This window comes from Mobula birostris, chromosome 5 (genome assembly GCF_030028105.1).
Source record: "Mobula birostris isolate sMobBir1 chromosome 5, sMobBir1.hap1, whole genome shotgun sequence".
Lineage (NCBI taxonomy): Eukaryota > Metazoa > Chordata > Chondrichthyes > Myliobatiformes > Myliobatidae > Mobula > Mobula birostris.
In genome coordinates this window covers 69,492,036-69,511,198 of record NC_092374.1, presented here as the reverse complement: position 1 = coordinate 69,511,198, position 19,163 = coordinate 69,492,036, and the positions used below count along the sequence as shown (strand labels likewise).

The 19,163-nt window shown below is 40.9% G+C and overlaps 1 protein-coding gene and 1 long non-coding RNA gene across 3 annotated transcripts in view; one reads left to right on the top strand and one right to left on the bottom strand.

Annotated features, from left to right (window-relative positions):
* LOC140197766 (phospholipid-transporting ATPase ABCA1-like) overlaps positions 1 to 19,163 on the top strand; it is a 164,314-nt gene that overhangs the window by 13,676 nt on the left and 131,475 nt on the right. The window contains exon 2 of the mRNA XM_072258199.1: positions 15,563 to 15,681. Coding sequence (XP_072114300.1) covers positions 15,613 to 15,681 — 69 coding nt within the window. The 5' untranslated portion in view covers positions 15,563 to 15,612. The remainder of the gene's footprint in view (positions 1 to 15,562; positions 15,682 to 19,163) is intronic.
* LOC140197767 (uncharacterized) overlaps positions 1,511 to 19,163 on the bottom strand; it is a 93,076-nt gene continuing 75,423 nt past the window's right edge. For both annotated transcript variants that reach the window (XR_011886018.1, XR_011886017.1), the window contains exons 2-4: positions 15,499 to 15,662; positions 12,793 to 12,945; positions 1,511 to 6,618 (exon numbers count right to left, since the gene is read on the bottom strand). This is a non-coding gene — a long non-coding RNA (uncharacterized lncRNA). The remainder of the gene's footprint in view (positions 6,619 to 12,792; positions 12,946 to 15,498; positions 15,663 to 19,163) is intronic.

The window sequence follows — 19,163 nt, the reverse complement described above, 5'->3', positions numbered from 1 at the left end:
TCTAAGGCTAGTACTGTATTCCTAGAACATTGGTCTTTGACAGTGTTTCTGGACTAATTTACTGCCTGCAATAGGCACACCTACATGGGAAATTGTTGGCCTACTGTCATCATTTCATTGGACATAAAATCAGGTATTGCAGGTCAGAGACACATCTGACCGAGTTCTTTCAGCATCTGTTAGAAAAATTACTTTTAAACTACCAGTGACAGTGTTTATAAAAGGCAGGGATCATGATTAAAATTGACTTGCTTCAGTGACTTAATTAATAATCTCAAATTATTTACACTGTTATGATAAAACCTACAAAACTGATTGTGGCGTAACTGAAAATACAGAATGCAGACGTCCTCCTCTTCTAACCTTAAAAATAAATGTAGGTACTGGAAAGACAAAATAAAAATAGAAAGTGTGTGAGGATACTCAGAAGCTGAGATGGAGAAACAGAAATAAAGATTCTGAAAGGAGTTTAACTTGAAACAGTAACTGTTTCTCTTGTCTCTACACAGCTGTCTGAACTGATGAGTATTTTCAACATTTTCTGTTTTTCATTTTCTCCTCCACATAATTTGGTTAATTAAGTCTTATAACATTTTAGCAGTACATTTTTAAAGTGGAACCATTAGTTCTTAGAATGAATTAAAAATTAATGACAGTACAATGGCTAACTAGCTAATCTATAAGGGCAATTTTAATTGAATAGCTTTTAACTAAACAAGTTATTTGAACACTTTATCTGACTTAAGCAAAACTTCATTACCCATTATACCAGTCAGAATTTTTTTTTTAAGTCTCAATTTTACTGAGACTTTTTTTTTATTGTTCAATTAAAAGTTTGGCTATATTGAGCTTGAAGAGATGTCATCTTCATACAAGAATATATCAACATATTTTTCATAATTAAACTGCTAAATTAGGGTCTCTTTAAAGATGATTTTTGCTCCAATATTCTAGCACTGAATTACCGAAGAGCTGTTTATCCGATTTGAGTTTTGATTTTTCAAAGCATGGCACCCTAATATGATAAATAACAAAACATTTTTATTTCATATAGTGATGTTTTTATAATGAATACATTAATATGTTCCTGTTACTTTTTGTAAGGAGTTAGGGTAGTAGAGTAATTTAATAGTTAGTGTCATGCTTTCCAGCACCAGTGATGGGAAGATCAGGGTTCACTTCCTGCTGCTGTCTGTAAGGAGTCTGTTAGTTCTCCCCATGACCATGTGTGTTCCTCTGTTGCTCTGGTTTCCTCTCACATTCCAAAGAATTACCTGTACGGGTTAGGGTTAGTAGGTTGTAGGCAAGCTATGTTGGTGCTGGAAGCATGGTGAAACTTGAAGAATGCCCTAGTACATTCAGTTAATGCAAACAATGCATTTCACAGTATGTTTTGATACACATGTGACAAATAGAGCTGATTTTTAAAGATCTTTGGAAATGGCTCTTGGTCTCTTTATGTGTCCAGAGGGACAAAAGAAAACTCTTCTGATGAGACAGTTCACTGAACGTAGATGCGGTCTATTCCTGCATTTCTCAACCTTTATTCCATCACTAACAGCATCCTCACAATGAACCTTTAAGAAAACAGGAAACAGTCTCCACCTTTTTAAAAAAAATTTTTAAAAAACTACAGACCAGAGGTTCCAGTACATAAACAAGGTCTTCCTGTGTTTTCCTGGTGGGTTTAAAATGGTTGTGCAATTTTATTTTATGACCAAACTGCACTGCAGTGATTAAATATTACAGAGTGGCTTAAAGAATAATTCCCAGTTTTCGTTAATGTAACTTTTTTAACCGTTATTTTAAAAGAAAGTGTCATAAATTTAATAAAAGTGGACAGGAAACGTCCACATAGTCCCATACCGCAGCTCCACCATTTCATACTGCTGCACATCTCCAGTTTTAGGTCAGCACATGCTTTGATCCATATTCCTTTTGTAAATAAATTTCTTAACATCCCATTAAGAAAGCTGTTGTATATGAGTAAGCCAGAGTACAATTTGTATAAATAATGAAAATATGAAGTTTATTGTTCTCCCAGAAACGTCTCTGATTCTTGTTATCTTTAGAGCCATTTGAGTTTGAAATTGGCACTGAGTCATTAGGCGCATACTATTGTTGGAACTGAATTAATCCATTTGGTCCTTCAAGATTGTTGCAGCTTTCATTGAAGCTGATCTATGAACAAAATCCCTGTAGCCATCTTGACATGTAGTTTATTAGATTGAGCTAACAAGCACCCATTTACCTCAGACTTCAAATACCCAACTCAGCCAGCATTAGGAAAGCTCATGATTTTTACCACTGATGATGAATTAGTTTCTATCTTCATTCCTGAGAATGGTGTTTCCAAATTTTAAAGTAGTTTTGGAACCACTAACCAATAAAATAGTTTCTCTCAATCTGCCCATCATTTCCCTTAGTATCTGCAAATTTCTGATCAGATTGATATGGATTCTAATTCTAATACAGGTCAACCTTCACTAATCCGGCAGCATTGGGAGCTGAGGAGTGCCAGATTAGTGAAAATGCCGAATTACAGAAGGATCACGTTAAGCATAATCAGTGCCGGATTATCGAAAGAACCGGATTACAGGTAGTCACATTAGTGAAGGTCGACCTGTATAACGAGACCATCAACGCTGTATCTAATACCTGATGTACCTAATAAATTGGCCACTAAGTACATTTGTGGTCTTCAATGTTTGATGTGTTGTGCATTCAATGATGCTCTTCTGCACACCATTGTTATAACATGTGGTGATTTGAGTTACTTTCGCCTTCCTGTCAGTTTAAAGCAGTCTGGCCATTCTCCTCTTACCCCTCTCATTAACAGGACACTTTTACCCTCAGAACTGCTGTTCATGGTATGTTTTTGTTTCTTGCACTATTCTATGTAACCACCAGAGACTGTTGTGCATGAAAACCCCAGGAGATTAGTAGTTTTTGTGATACTCAAACCACCCCAACTGGCACCAACAATCATTCCAGAGTCACTTAGTTCACATTTCTTCCCGATTGTGATGTTTGGTCTGAACAACAGCTGAAGCTATTGACGATGTCTGCGTGCTTTCATGCATTGAGTATCTGCCACATGATTGGCTGATTAGATATTTGCATTAACAAGCAGGTTTACAGGTGTACTTAATACAGATGGCCACTAAGCATATTATCCTTCATAATTTAACTTTTGGAGCCCAGATGCGACTGACAATATGTGCCACCTAAACCATAGTGCCCTGAATGTTTTCCAGAAGAGCTGTTACCATGGAGTTGTGTAACAGCAGCACAACGTCAATCTTGGTGATTTATTTTTGTTGTCAGTTTTCAGCCAAATTGATATGTATCCTCATGATCCTTTCAGAATGGTATAATTAAACATAAACCTGTTTGCAGTTAATATTGTGGACTCCTTCCCAAAATAAAAGTCAGTGTCCAAATGCATGGCAGAGGTGTTGCTTTGGTACGTTATGTAGGACTAGATGTTAATGTCCCTTATTTGCACTCCTGAGACCCGCTGCCTAGACTCGGTGGGGTGGCCAAGTGAGTAGTGGCATCTTCTGGGCCATCTTTCCTCAGTGTTTCGCTGATAGGCCCATCTCTGGAGGGTTCAGCAGTGAATCCCGGTATCCCGGGCTCACCCCCTAGATGCCTCTCACTCACCTGGGGGCCCAGATAGAATGCTTTCTCTTCCTCCAGAGCCACTGACTACCCTTTTCAGCAGCTCTGGAGAGGTCTTTGACTGCTTGTCGGTGTGCCTTCCCTCGCACTCCCAACTCCCGGAGTAGCCTTGATGTTGATGTGGCTGCAAATCGTCTGTGGCCTACTTCGACCAGTCGGACCCTTGCTTTCCAGCCACATTGTTGTGCATCGACTGCAAGCTCAGCATACCTCAGCTTCCTGCGCTCGTAGGCCTCCTCCACTGCATCCTCCCAGGGCACTGTAAGCTCGATGATGTAAACGAAAAGGGGTGAGGCCGACCATAGCACAAGGTCTGGTCTGAGGTTGGTTTCTGCAATTTCAGTTGGGAAGCAGAGCCTCTGGCCTAAGTCTGCCACCATCTTCCAAGCATGTACCCCGCCTAGCTGCCCGGTGTCTGGTCTCGATGTATCGAGTCTGGCTTGACCCTCACCTTCCCAGACAAATGCTGTTAATGGCCAGCGGAATGAAGGGGGAGGGAGAGCATTGACGCTCATCTGCCGACTTTCCAGCACTGCTGCAAGACACCGTAGCACCATTGTAAGTCATTGTGAGCCATGGCCAGAAAATATCGGTCACTTGATTTCTCTAACTGATTTTAACATCTCTTTTCATTCTTATTGTAACTGAATGTGGTTTGGGGATTTTACTCATTTCCTAAAAGGTCAAGATGGGTGATAGGGTGCATTGAGCAGTAATTGAGGGGAAACTCACAGAATTGGCTGGTTGGGGAAGCCTAGAGATGGCTAGCTAATCGCCCCCCTTCACCTTACCTGTGCTATTAGCAATCCATTGTCAAAGCATAGTCTGATGCAAAAATATCCGATTCATGGATTGCAATAGATTATCACAATAGTGCTGTCGGCACACATTGATGGGTAACTTTGATAGGAACAGTGATAAGCACGTGATAATAAACTTACATTGTAAGCTACTGTAAGCCATAGCATATTGAAAGCAGTCAAAGTGTAGACCACTGATATTTTGCACTGTTTTCAAGCTGTTGTGATTTTTAAAGGTAAGCCACAATCTGGTCACCTGGGCTGTGCTGATTATCCACTGCATCTCTGACAGTCAGGAAAAATGCTCTTCCTAATGAGCACTCAGCTTATGGAAGAGTATTTGCCAGTTGCTGTGGAATGGGAGGATGACCAAACTGATGTCTGCCAAAACTGAATTTGTTCTTCTGAGAACCTGCAGTATTCAGACATTGAGCTTAATGAAGTAAGACTGGCAGGGAAGGTCCAGTGCAATTGTATTCCAGCTGCAGCAGTAGGGATAGGACTTGCAACGATGGAGCCATAGAAGCTTATCATTAACCAACAGGTGCATGGACCCCTGGTTGGGAACCCCTGCTCTTTACTATTCTTGAATCTGTTTTCTAACTGTTGAAAACATCAGCTTTTGATTTGCTGTGTGGATCTGGAGGTGAGAAAAGTGTAATATGCATGCGATCTTTGAATATTAAGTTAAGAACTTGCGTTCATAAACAATGTCACTCTTACTGCATTGATGTTAGAAGCCACAGCCGGATTTGTCAGTGTGAGCAGATGGAGAAATAGTGGCAAACACCTGAAAGCTCACCATCACTTCTGCAAACAGAACAAAGGCCAAGTGTAATTTTGAGGAACAGCAACTCATTAGCACATCACAACCTTTGATACTCAACATCAATAAGTAGAATCAGGTTACCACCCTGAGTGAGGATTTCATGGGCAGGGGCATCCCAAACTCAAAGAGAAAGCTATCACCAAAATGCAGTGGATTCCATTTAATTAGGCCATCAGTTAACTGAGACAGCTGCTTATTTGGGACAACTCTTAAAGAACAAAATCTAATTGAGGAAATTGCTCGGATTATCTTTGTTTATTTGGAACAAAATACCACTTATTTGGGCAGGAGGATGTTTCCAAACAGGTACTAACTAGAGTCCGTCATGAGCACTCGTGTGGCCGTTACGCACTGTACCATGCTGAGAGTGAACAGTTTTTAAGTAGCGGCAGTTGTGTGAGTTTGTGTTCAAAAAGCAGTAATTTTTGTCACTAATCGTTGGTGAGAAATATTCAGTAAGTCAATTCCAAACTGTTCTGCTCACTGTGGATTCTGCGCTGGGTTGGTGGCTGGCCCCTCCTATGGGAGCTGTCCTCCATTTTTCGCTTTTGGGAAGAGACGAGCAGGATTGCATTCATCTGCAGCTGCTCTTGCGGGATATCAGCAACTGCCGTAGGCTGTTGTTGCAGAGACATGGCTCTAGGACAACATCAATCTACAGGCTTTGACACTTGGGTGATATTATTATCATTTCTTAGTATTATTTTTCAATGTTTCTTCTGCTATCATAATTACGCGTGGTGTACATGACTGTGGTTTTGTATTTTGCACCTTGGCCCTTGTGGAGTGTTGTTACATCTGGCTGTATTCATGTGTATGGTTGAATGATGATTAAACTTCAGCTTGAACTTGAACTTGAAGGATGCCTGCATGAATTAAGCCATTTTCTTCTGCCTCTAGCCTACCACTTTGAATTTAGGAAGCAGATCACTTACAATCGAATTAATTTTCAGAAATAAATGATAGAAGCGGTACTTGGAAGCAATAGTGATACTGAAGACATCAGTGTTAATGACCACACAGTTGGTTTATGTCGTTGTCCGTTATTGGGAAATCCTTGGCATTGGCAGAACTGTGTCATCCAGTGAATGCAGGAAGGATGATATGTTTTGGCAGGACTCACAACAAACAGACGATTTTAATCATCGGTGCAACGCTGAGAGATTGTGAACTGTTGGTTGTGTCTTCTTTCAAATAGGATATTAAAGGGAGATCGCTTCTTTCCTTTTGGGTGAGTGTTTGATAGCATGGTGGTTATGTTGCTTGGCATGTAACTGGAAACTTGGACCGTTCAACTCAACATAGCTAAAGGATTTAAATTTAAATAAATAAATATTTAGAATGAAAACCCAACATCAGTAACCATGAAATCAAGAAAATATTATAAAATAATAACTTTGCTTTGATAATGTCTACATGTGAATGTAAATCTTTTGCATCTGAATTCTAATGTTTATAAGTAATCAGTTCTATGTAAATTCTAATGTTCAAAAATTCTTTATTGTCCACTGGGTTTCATAAGGTTGTTTTAGCCAGTGGTGGTAGTAAGCTCAGCTCCTGAACTTCACATATGGCTTAGCTACTAAGCCCGGCTAGACCTTTTTCTATTGACAGGGAGAAGGGACAAAAGCGAGTTACTAGCACCTTAACACCAGTCGCTTTGGGCAGGTGGGGCTCATTGGTCATAGTTGGCAGCTCATCTAAGAGAAAGAAGGCTCTGATCTAAAGTAACACTCTTTGCAGCTATACCCACACACGGCGAAGGCTCTGAGAGTAAACTCCAAAGGGAAATCCAGAGCTGCAGTCTCTAAGACTATCCTGCATTAAGTTCAAAGCTGACTAGCAACTCCTGTGACGCTGCTGGTGCCAAACTATATTGGTCGCTGCCGTTCCTTTTTGATTCATCAGCTAAGTGGAGAGGGGGAGCCTGCTGCATGAGCAACAGCTTTCTCTCCATGTCATACTTCACTGGTTTGTGTATCATGTAGACATGATAACGGGGTGAGGTTCCAGGTGGAACAGGAGCTGCTTATTTCAGTGGAAACATTGCCAAACCATAGATTTGCACAGTCAGATGCTAAAATGAAGGAATTTTGTGGCTTTCAGCATGGGTCCTGGCAATCTTCAGCATTCTTTTATATGCGATAGGATCATACAAATTAGCAGTGATACGTCGGAAGGTGGAGTGCATCCTGTTGTACTTGGCATCAGGCATTTACCAGCTGCCAACTGGGTCTTTACTGTTGTTGAGCCAGAAACTTGCTGTAAATTTGCACCACCGTTACGTTTCTGAAAGTGATGGAAGTTATAATTACGATATATGGAGTCAGAACCGAATGTGTATGTTTGGAGAGTGCATGGATAGGTGGAGTCAGTATTGGCATTGAGACTTATCAGTGCTAATTTTCTTCTTAGCATATTTCAGCTCATATTATGGGCTGGAAATGTCTATTTTATCTCTTAATCACTTCAGGGGAAAAAAGATGCTTTTGTTTCAACTACAGCCATTGTTTGTTATACTTTAATATGGTCTGCAGTCCCTTAATTATTATCACTAGCAAAGAGAGCAGAACAAACTGGAGTTTGTTTATTCTCAGTAGGGAGAGATAACTACTCATTTGAAACTTATCAGAGCCACATGTTCATGCCAGAGTCCATAGTCTAATGCAGGGGTCGGCAACCTTTCTGCCTCCGTGGGCCGGATCACATATTAATGAGCAGACGGGCCAGATAATGCCATAAAAAACTTGAAATATGGGAATTATCCATTTAAATACATCTAGTTATGTTTTGCCTCAAATTAATGAATAATGCACACTAGAAAATCATTTGTGCTTAAGGTTGCCTACCCCTGGTCTAATGCAATTGAATGTTATTTACTGTTTATTATGCCACTGGAATTTAGGGCAGTAATGAAGGCCCTCCATCTCCTGCAGTGTTCAGGGCTTCCTTCATCATATCAGCAGCTTCCTCTCGGTTTTCACTACTGTCAATCATGCAAGTCCTAGGTGTAGACTCAGGAATACCATCACACTCAGATGTAGAAGGATTCTTCATTGCTTTTTCCATACAGTTTTGTTTTACCAGTTGCGCTTGTTAGCCCTGAGCTGAACCCCTGAACCAGGAGGACTGGTGGACCACTGTTAGTGTGGCCTCTACCCTTTGACCTATTTGGCATGGATAACACTACCAAGAGCCAAAGCATAAAGCCCTGACGCCAGCCAACATAGTTCTGCTGGTCATTGAGGCACGCAAGCTTCCAAATTATGACAAGTTTGTGGTCCTCTTGGAGGAATTGAACATTAGTGTTAAAGCAAAAGATTACATTCAGTGTAGGTATGTCCTTTTAAAAGTACTGCCTCTCTAAATCCATCTCGAGACCCTGGGTTGGTATCTGAGGTACTCCACTGGGATGTGTGTGCTGCTGCTGTAACATAAATACACAATTGCAAAGTGATTATCCTAGATATCTGATCAATAAATTTACTGAATAGTGTGCTATGAAACCCACTGGTGTGGAGCTAACTAATTTAAACTGGGTGGCAGAGGAGTCCTTTCCTTTCTGTCAGTAAGGATTTCTGTTCCAGATCTCTTTCGGCTGAAGGTAAGAAACCAGGCCTTGATGTGAAAACCATCTGCTTGCTGCTCAACAGATAGGCAGCGGCAGCTGCGTTTGGTTGGTTGCACCGATGATGAGTGCAGGGAAAGACAGTATCATCACGTTGGAAGGTGCCTTTTGTTCTCAAAATCTTTAAAACAATTTATTTATTATGTGCAGTCGACGTTTCAGGCTGAGACCCTTCGTCAGGACTAACTGAAGGAAGAGTGAGTAAGGGATTTGGAAGTTGGAGGGGGAGGGGGAGATCCAAAATGATAGGAGAAGACAGGAGGGGGAGGGATAGAGCCAAGAGCTGGACAGGTGATTGGCAAAAGGGGACACAAGAGGATCATGGGACAGGAGGTCCGAAAGAAAGACAAGGGGGGGGACCCAGAGGATGGGCAAGAGGTATATTCAGAGGGACAGAGGGAGAAAAAGCAGAGTGAGGGAAAGAATGTGTGCATAAAAATAAGTAACAGATGGGGTACGAGGGGGAGGTGGGGCCTAGCGGAAGTTAGAGAAGTCGATGTTCATGCCATCAGGTTGGAGGCTACCCAGACGGAATATAAGGTGTTGTTCCTCCAACCTGAGTGTGGCTTCATCTTTACAGTAGAGGAGGCCGTGGATAGACATGTCAGAATGGGAATGGGATGTGGAATTAAAATGTGTGGCCACTGGGAGATCCTGCTTTCTCTGGCGGACAGAGCGTAGATGTTCAGCAAAGCGGTCTCCCAGTCTGCGTCGGGTCTCGCCAATATATAAAAGGCCACATCGGGAGCACCGGACGCAGTATATCACCCCAGTCGACTCACAGGTGAAGTGTTGCCTCACCTGGAAGGACTGTTTGGGGCCCTGAATGGTGGTAAGGGAGGAAGTGTAAGGGCATGTGTAGCACTTGTTCCGCTTACACGGATAAGTGCCAGGAGGGAGATCAGTGGGGAGGAATGGGGGGGACGAATGGACAAGGGAGTTGTGTAGGGAACGATCCCTGTGGAATGCAGAGAGAGGTGGGGAGGGAAAGATGTGCTTAGTGGTGAGATCCCGTTGGAGGTGGCGGAAGTTACGGAGAATAATATGTTGGACCCGGAGGCTGGTGGGGTGGTAGGTGAGGACCAGGGAAACCCTATTCCTAGTGTGGTGGCAGGAGGATGGAGTGAGAGCAGATGTACGTGAAATGGGGGAGATGCATTTAAGAGCAGAGTTGATAGTGGAGGAAGGGAAGCCCTCTTCTTTAAAAAATGAAGACATCTTCCTCGTCCTAGAGTGAAAAGCCTCATCCTGAGAGCAGATGCAGCGGAGACGGAGGAATTGCGAGAAGGGGATGGCGTTTTTGCAAGAGACAGGGTGAGAAGAGGAATAGTCCAGATAGCTGTGAGAGTCAGTAGGCTTATAGTAGACATCAGTGGATAAGCTGTCTCCAGAGACAGAGACAGAAAGATCTAGAAAGGGGAGGGAGGTGTCGGAAATGGACCAGGTAAACTTGAGGGCAGGGTGAAAGTTGGAGGCAAAGTTAATAAAGTCAACGAGTTCTGCATGCATGCAGGAAGCAGCGCCAATGCAGTTGTCGATGTAGCGAAGGAAAAGTGGGGGACAGATACCAGAATAGGCACGGAACATAGATTGTTCCACAAACCCAACAAAAAGGCAGGCATAGCTAGGACCCATACGGGTGCCCATAGCTACACCTTTAGTTTGGAGGAGATCTCCCTCCTGGCACTTATCCGTGTAAGTGGAACAAGTGCTACACATGCCCTTACACTTCCTCCCTTACCACCATTCAGGACCCCAAACAGTCCTTCCAGGTGAGGCAACACTTCACCTGTGAGTCGACTGGGGTGATATACTGCGTCCGGTGCTCCCGATGTGGCCCTTTATATATTGGCGAGACCCGACGCAGACTGGGAGACCGCTTTGCTGAACATCTACGCTCTGTCCGCCAGAGAAAGCAGGATCTCCCAGTGGCCACACATTTTAATTCCACATCCCATTCCCATTCTGACATGTCTATCCACGGCCTCCTCTACTGTAAAGATGAAGCCACACTCAGGTTGGAGGAACAACATCTTATATTCCGTCTGGGTAGCCTCCAACCTGATGGCATGAACATCGACTTCTCTAACTTCCGCTAGGCCCCACCTCCCCCTCGTACCCCATCTGTTATTTATTTTTATGCACACATTCTTTCTCTCACTCTCCTTTTTCTCCCTCTGTCCCTCTGAATATACCTCTTGCCCATCCTCTGGGTCCCCCCCCCCCCGTCTTTCTTCCCAGACCTCCTGTCCCATGATCCTCTTGTATCCCCTTTTGCCAATCACCTGTCCAGCTCTTGGCTCCATCCCTCCCCCTCCTGTCTTCTCCTATCATTTTGGATCTCCCCCTCCCCCTCCAACTTTCAAATCCCTTACTCACTCTTCCTTCAGTTAGTCCTGACGAAGGGTCTCGGCCTGAAACGTTGACTGCACCTCTTCCTAGAGATGCTGCCTGGCCTGCTGCGTTCACCAGCAACTTTGATGTGTGTTGCTTGAATTTCCAGCATCTGCAGAATTCCTGTTGTTTTTATTTATTATGTCTTATTATTCTTCCTTGTAGCATGAGAACTTCCAGTAGGAAGATGGTATTTGTTACCCTTGTCCAAGTCGGGACTCTTCTTACTTGTGCACAGGCTCTGTGATGCACCAAGCATTGGGATTGCATTGTATTTGTGGAATGAGTTAATGGGTATATCTTCGTAAAGCTTGTATGTGGCATCTTCACCTACCCAACAGAAGCACGAATACACAGACCAACTTATTCCTCAGTCACAGACTGGAGGTTGCATGCAATCTTGCTCCACTGTAACTTACAGTACTATAGACAAAGATCTGGAAAGTAGGATTAAGCTAATCCTATTTGGTCAGCACAGACATGATAGACTGAATGGCCTCTCTCCCTGCCATGTTGCTATGAGTTCTATGAATCCGTGTGTTAATCAAACTTTCTGACTTATAAAGGCAAATGGTTTGATTAGGCCAAGTAACAAGTTTGTTCTTCAAATATCTTAACACTTTGATCACTTTCTCTCCCACCACCCCCCTGCCGGCCGTCCTGCACCATAGCCAATTTTGAACTGCCATTCCAGAGGACAGAAGTTTAAATCCCATTTTAGCTGTCAGTTTAAATTCAAATAATTAAATAAATTTAGAAGATGAAAGAAAAGTTTTAGTTACAGTAATTATGCATCTACCAGATTATAGTAAAATAAAATCCCATTTTGTTCAATAACATTTTTCAGGGAACAAAATCTGCCATCCTTTCTAAGTCTAACCTATAATCAGCACCAAATCTACCAATGTGGCTGATTCTTAACTGCCTCCTTAATTCAGAGTCAGTTGTTGATACACTATAAATAGAGACCTTGCCAGAGATAATCACAATAGCCAATTAAATAAAACAAGATAGAAACCATCTAGAGAAGGTTATACAGGTTTCCCCCACCATCCGAAGGTAGAGCGTTCCTATGAAATGGTTCGTAAGCCAGAATGTCGTAAAGTGAAGAAGCAATTACCATTTATATATATGGGGAAAATCTGTGAGCGTTCGCAGACCAAAAAAATAACCTACGAAATCATGCCAAATAACACATAAAACCTAAAATAACAGTAACATATAGTAAAAGCAGGAATGATACGATAAATGTACAGCCTATATGAAGTAGAAATATTTTTCTACAATCATTGCCGCACTGTTCTCCGTAGCGAAAATCTCATGCAAGCGCTCTCGGCAGAAACACTCTCTCCAGTAACCTTTAAGCTATGAAGCTGCCAAATCATACCAAATAACGCATAAAAATACACAGCCTATATAAAGTAGAAATAATGTATGTACAGTTTAGTATTACTTACTGGAATCGGGAAGACAGCGCCGAGCACACTGATGATGGTGTGTTAGGCTGAGTCATCGGAGGTTGGGGTGGTGCAGTGGTCCCGAACCTCCGGTCAGCGAACTGATACCGATCCGCGAAGAATGCAGCGGTAGCCGGGACGCACCCAGCACATCTTTAAGAAAAAAGCCGAAATAAGCAAGCTAATTAGGTGCTGCCCGGCATGTAAATGTCGGCCCAGATCAGAGTCGACCAAACATGCAGGGCTGCTGCTTATGAATCTTTTGTCATCTAGAGTATATAAAATTGCGCCAACTAAAACTAATCAAATAATCAAAACAATATCTTTAATCAATGCCCTTGTGATCCATTTTCAGTGAATTCTGTGCTTCATGGTGGGACTTGTTGAAATGTAAACATGCTGACTCCATGTGTCTCAGTACTTCCATTGCAAAACTTCCACAATCTCTGTTACCAAGCCGACAAAGTCTGTCTCTGTCTTGGTGAATGTCTTTATTCTGTATATATCCATCTGAAAGGCCAGATATGTCTCCACTGTTTGAATTTAAAGATTTCCCATGCACTCCATTACTTGAGAAGTTCTCCAAACCATGCTGTTAGAACTGGCCCTGTTTCATAGCTTGCCAACTCCACTGCCACTGCCTTCTTTGGGAAAGATGGCATTGATGACCCCAAACTCAATCTTTTTTGAACACCCTTGATTTCTGTGCTACGTGTAATGACTATAGAAATGACATGTTTTCTTAATCTTTGAAAGATCGGGTATTCTTTAGCAAGGTTAACTTAGGTTGATGTTTGTCAAAATAAGTATAGGAATACCCCTTAAGCCTGTGCCATTTGATCACATCATTGCTGATGTGCAAGTCAGCTCCATTTACCCAACATAGTTCCAAATTAAACCCTGATTCTAGGTGTAGGATGCTTGATTATCCCAGACTTTCTCAGAGAAAATTCCAAATAAAACTTCATGTAAAAAGTAATTCTTGATTTCCTTTTTAAATAACCTTGTTGAATTGTTGAAAGGCTAATGGTATTCAAACATTCAGAAAATTGAGAAATTGGAGAGAAACCTTTGTATTAAGAGAATTTTAACATTAGCAAAGTTGTCTAAATTAGTAATAATATACATTTCTCCTTAGATGAAGAGAAATAATAGTCAAGCAAAATGAATGGTTGCACAGCTATCACATTACTTTAAATTAGTTTAAAATAGTGTTTTAACATAACACATTCTATACTATGCAAGGTTTTCAAAAGGATTTTCCTATTGCCAGCATTTTTTGCCACATAGTTCACTGGAATTGAGCAAGATCTAGATGTGTCCAATTTAAACTGACTCTGACTTGCTGAGTGGCTGTTCTGTGAGCAAAAACATTTTGTTAAATCCACTCACTGGATTTTTTTTGTTTTTGGCACCATTCTTTGTAAACTCCAGATTCTGTTGTGAGTAAAAATCCCAGGAGATCAACAGTTTCTAAGATACTCAAATCACCCTGGGTGGCACCTAATTAATTAACTTGTTTATTTCGGCTTTTTTCTTAAAGAGTGCCGAACGCGCTCCGGTACGCTCCGGCTAGCACTGCACCAATGGGAACGTCCATCTATAATTAAGTCAGGGCCTAGCAAAGGGAATAACTGATAAGGACTGGACAGCACATCCATTTGTAATTAAGCCTTGATCTAGCAGACTCTCTTATCTGTAACTAAGTTTCGCACCAACAGACTCGGTGGGCGCACCAGTTCAAATGACATCTTGCAACAGTAATGTATGGGGCTTACTATGTATAAATTTATGACTGTAACCGAAGAGAGGGGGTCCACTTGGCAGATGGTGGCAGTACTTATATGCCTTTCCTCTGACAACTGGGTCTCAAGCTCTTGCAGGAGGGTGCGCAATAAACTGTTGTAACTATATGAAGCTGGTCTCTCGAGTTTTATTCAGATTCGACTTTAACATTGTCACTACTGTTAATGTTTTGTAACTCCAGTAACTAATTGAAAGAAAAAAACACAGGAGCCAGGATACTTGTCTGCTTAGTTTTTTTTAAAGCTTTTTTTACTGAGGCACCCACATATGATGTGGTGACATAGTGGTGTATGGAATTCACGTACTTCTTACATATAGACCATAATGAATTGTGTAAGCAACAAAGAATGCTTAATCAAACAATATATTTACAATATTGCCTAAACCTTATTGAAATATTGAACACATTACAGCCGCATTGATCAAATTGGTTGATGTCACATTTTTAATGAGGAGGATGCCACAGTTGTGTAGCACAACTATGGCACAGTTGTATAACTAGTAGAGCTTCTGCTTGACAGCACCAGAGATCTGGGTTCATTCCTGATCTTTGGTGCTGCCTTTGTGATGTTTGTATATTTTGTATGCTCTGACCACTCAGTTCAATAATCATTCGAAAATAAAGCCATAATCGAATAGATGATATTCCAAGGAAGACAATTATAATAGTGTTGTGTTTTAAATTAGCAGCAACACATTTACAGATCACGTCATCACGGTCCACTGATAATGAATGAAACAAAAGGCAGGGGTGCTCTCAATTGCTGACAAAGAATAACTAATTACAATCCTTTCAACTCTTTGTCTGATATTGTTGAAGATGTGGCTTTTTATGACTTTTTAATTACAATTGTAGCTGTAGAATTTTTTTTTGAGCATTAAACATAGGAGCTGACTTACTTGTCCGATATGGAGAGATGTTTGCCCTCAAGTATAACATGATGTTCTTCTTTTCATCTTTCAGTGAATGAGCAGTAGGCTCTCTGCTATACATAGAGCACCTGCTTGGAAGACATGACGAGTTTCTGGACACAGTTGGGTCTGTTAGTGTGGAAGAATTTCACCTATAGAAGACGACAAACAGTAAGTGTTTTTATTCTTAAGAACTCCTCCAAGGATGTGAACAACATTGGTTATTGAAATGAGCTAATTTCTAATTTTTATTTCACCTGATGGAGCTGGGGTTTTAGCCAGGTCCTGCAATTCTTGCAACAGATCTCATGGTTTCATAAGGGGAGAAGAGCAAATGTTCCAGGGAGTCCTTTGCTGTAGGTCATTATTATTTTTCAGTTTGTTTCATAGGCATTTTAAATCTATGTAACACTTCTGGCCTTGAAACACTCTAAACAAAGAAGGAAATTCTATGAAAATGTGGATAAGTCTCTTGCTAGGCTGTTCCTTGAAGGAGTTTCCATTGCAGTCCGTTGGCTCTGAGGCAGTTAATGAGCTCTATGTGATGTGCTGAGAGTCCTTCAAGAGGGAATAGGTCGGTGGATAGTCCTTCCATGATTTACTAACTTGGGCCCTTAGCTCCTCAGTGGAGCGCAGGGCATCGTTGATCTCCCGTCTCCATCGTCCTCTGAAGTTGATGGTTTGGATGGAGTTTATCAATGCTTCTGCAATCCATTGCATCCACTGTACATGGGTTTGGTCTATACACTTTTACCTGTTTCCACCTCTCTCAACGGAGGCGTAAGGTAAGACTCTGAGGGGCCCTTCCACCATTTATCCTTGACATTCTCATGCTCCCATTGTCGAGGCCAGAAATGTTTACTACATTCCATCAATTTTTTCTTTGTTTTGAGCAGCCACATGGGCTAAGCATTCCCATGAGACTGTTATATAGTTGGAAGGAGATTTTGACAATGTCCTTGAAGTCAACTGAACTATAAACGACGATACACAGAAAAGGACTCCCTGAAGGGCCCAATCTGCCCATGTAGTTCTGAAATGCTGTGTGTATATATATATATATCCACTCTCCTCCCGACAAAAAGCCATATGACATTTTAGAAGAGGAGTCAAACCAGATTAAAAACCCAGCCCCAAATGGGTGAAATAAAAATCCAAAATCAATCCACGGTAGTACCCTCACACTGATAATATCTGCAGGGCCTTGTAAAAATTATCTCTGACTCAGTACTTACTTGAAGGAATTGAAGGTCAACTGTTATATCAAAAGAATACTCAAAATACTCAGCAGTTCATGCACCAACTCTGATCTCTTTCCATAGGGGATGCCTACCTGCTGAGTAATTTACTTCAGGAAATTGTAATTGCTATGGTTGTCTAATCCTTTTATCATTTAATCCTGTGCATTGAAATGACTAAGTGAATAAATAATATGCTCCTTTCTCCTGTCATTTTCAAAGATTATTTATGCAGATTCAGCTGGGCTGTTAATAGTATGGTATATTTCTGCTTCTATGCCATATAATAGGTGACATCCATTCTGTACCACAAGACTTAGCAAAAGGAATATGCTGTCAACATTAATTGCCATTATGAAATGTTTCAACAAGCCAGCCATCTATATTTTGTGTCCAGCAGCCTGATCTTTCCTCTCTTGGCAGACTCTGTATTCATAAGTGTACTAATTTTCTCAGAGGGTCTGTGGGCTGAGGGAGAAGCAGTACAATTCCTTCATTTCCCAAGTGCAGTCAAAGCAGTCAATGGATGTAGGTTGGCTTTTGCCTTGAATGTGTGAAAGAATACTTCAATTTTAAATTTCACGTCATTGTTTTAAAGATACTTCAGCACCTTGCCCCTTCCATTATACGTTTCCTCTCCTATTTCTGCAGGCTCTGTGTAGTCACTGTCCAGGGCCTGAGAGCCAAGCTCAGCTTTCTAACATAATCCGCTGAAACTTTTAGAGATTTAAGTGTTGTTTCTGAGTAAGAAACTTTCAACCAATATTCTTTATTTGCCTTCTTAAACTGGAAGCTAGACTTCAGTTCATAATGGAAATGACAAGCAACTATCAATCTGAAGTTAAAAGAACAACTTTGCAAAGGGGCACTATCTATAGGATACAGGATGCCAGCCCACGGCACCTGGGTTGATTTCTCAAGAGTTAAGTGTGAGACAATGGGGTTATTTAGTTGGGCGTGCTTCACACCAGACAAACTGGCCACACCAGGTTCTGTACCAGATTTATTTCCTTGAATACAATTAAAACTAAGAATCTCTTGGTATTCCCAGGGTTAATAACAATGCAAAATTTTACTTTCTGCTGAGGTGCTACATTTAAGGAAAATGGTTATGTGTTGACATTTTCTAATTTGCTGCATTGGAATTGTACATTTTCCCATGTACTCTCAACTACCCATCCTGAAATTATAGAATCTTGGTATTTGTATCATAAAAGGGTCAGCCTGAAAGGAAGGGGAAAGCAATTGTTATTTCAGCCATTCAGCAAGAATAAGCTGCATTGTAGTTGGCAAAACTCTCAATAGTGAATAACAACATCCACTTTCTTCACATTGAATCAGTACAAAATGAGGCCATTCAACCTTTTCGTGCCTGTACCACTTATCATTATGTATCATGATCTCATTTCTCTTTATGTCATTGCAAGTCTGATCATGACAAGTGATGAAATAAAACTTCTTTTCTCTACTTCTTTTGTTAATTATGTTGATTCAAAATCATTTGGTTTCTGATTTAAGCACTGGAAGTTTTTCTTATTATTTACTATATGAAATTCATTCATGCTTGCAAATGCCTGTTAAGTTTAAGCTTATTTTTCTCTGAGCTAAGTAGTGTATTCTTTTCATTAATTTAATACTATTCCCATTCATGACCACAATCACCTCTGAATCCTAATCTCATAGTTTTTATTCAATAAATAACTTAACAGTGTTTAGGTAAGGAAGCTTCTCAAAGTTATAATGCTGCAATAGGGAGAATTCAGAACTTCATAAAATGCTGGGATTACATCTACAGAGATGTTATCAAGTATGAAGAAGTCAAAAAAGTCAAAAGCTGAGGTTTGTTGAGTAATGAGGTGGGTGGAAACATACACAATTGAGTTGGGGTTCACTTTAAGAGGCTGGTCTGACGTGATGACATAATTACGTAAATTTTTTTACCACATTTTATATTCTTGTATTTCGTTGTCAATAAAGCAGTTATTATGATCTCTCTTAAACGTGTAATGCGTCTGCCGTTTTATTGATGAAAACCTGTAGTTTATTGTCATATGCAGAATTACATGTGTGTATAAGTGCACTGAGAAATTTACATGCATCATAGACACTCGACTTTAGAGACTCGACATAAACAAGAAAATCATAAACTGAACATGAACTATACAGAGCTATGAGATTGGTTAAAGCAGCATTGGAAATAAGGATAGCCGAGAGAAAAATTGTTTTAGGTTTGCAAAAACCAGGAGTAGCCTAGACTGGGTTAACAGTAAAGATTCATGTCCCTTAGCAATGAGATTAAAAACTAGGGACATCCTTTGAAGCTAATGAAAGGATGGATTAAAAAGGAGATAAAGAAAATAATATTCACTCCGATGAATAGTCGGGTCTACAACTCATTCGCTGAACGGATAAGAC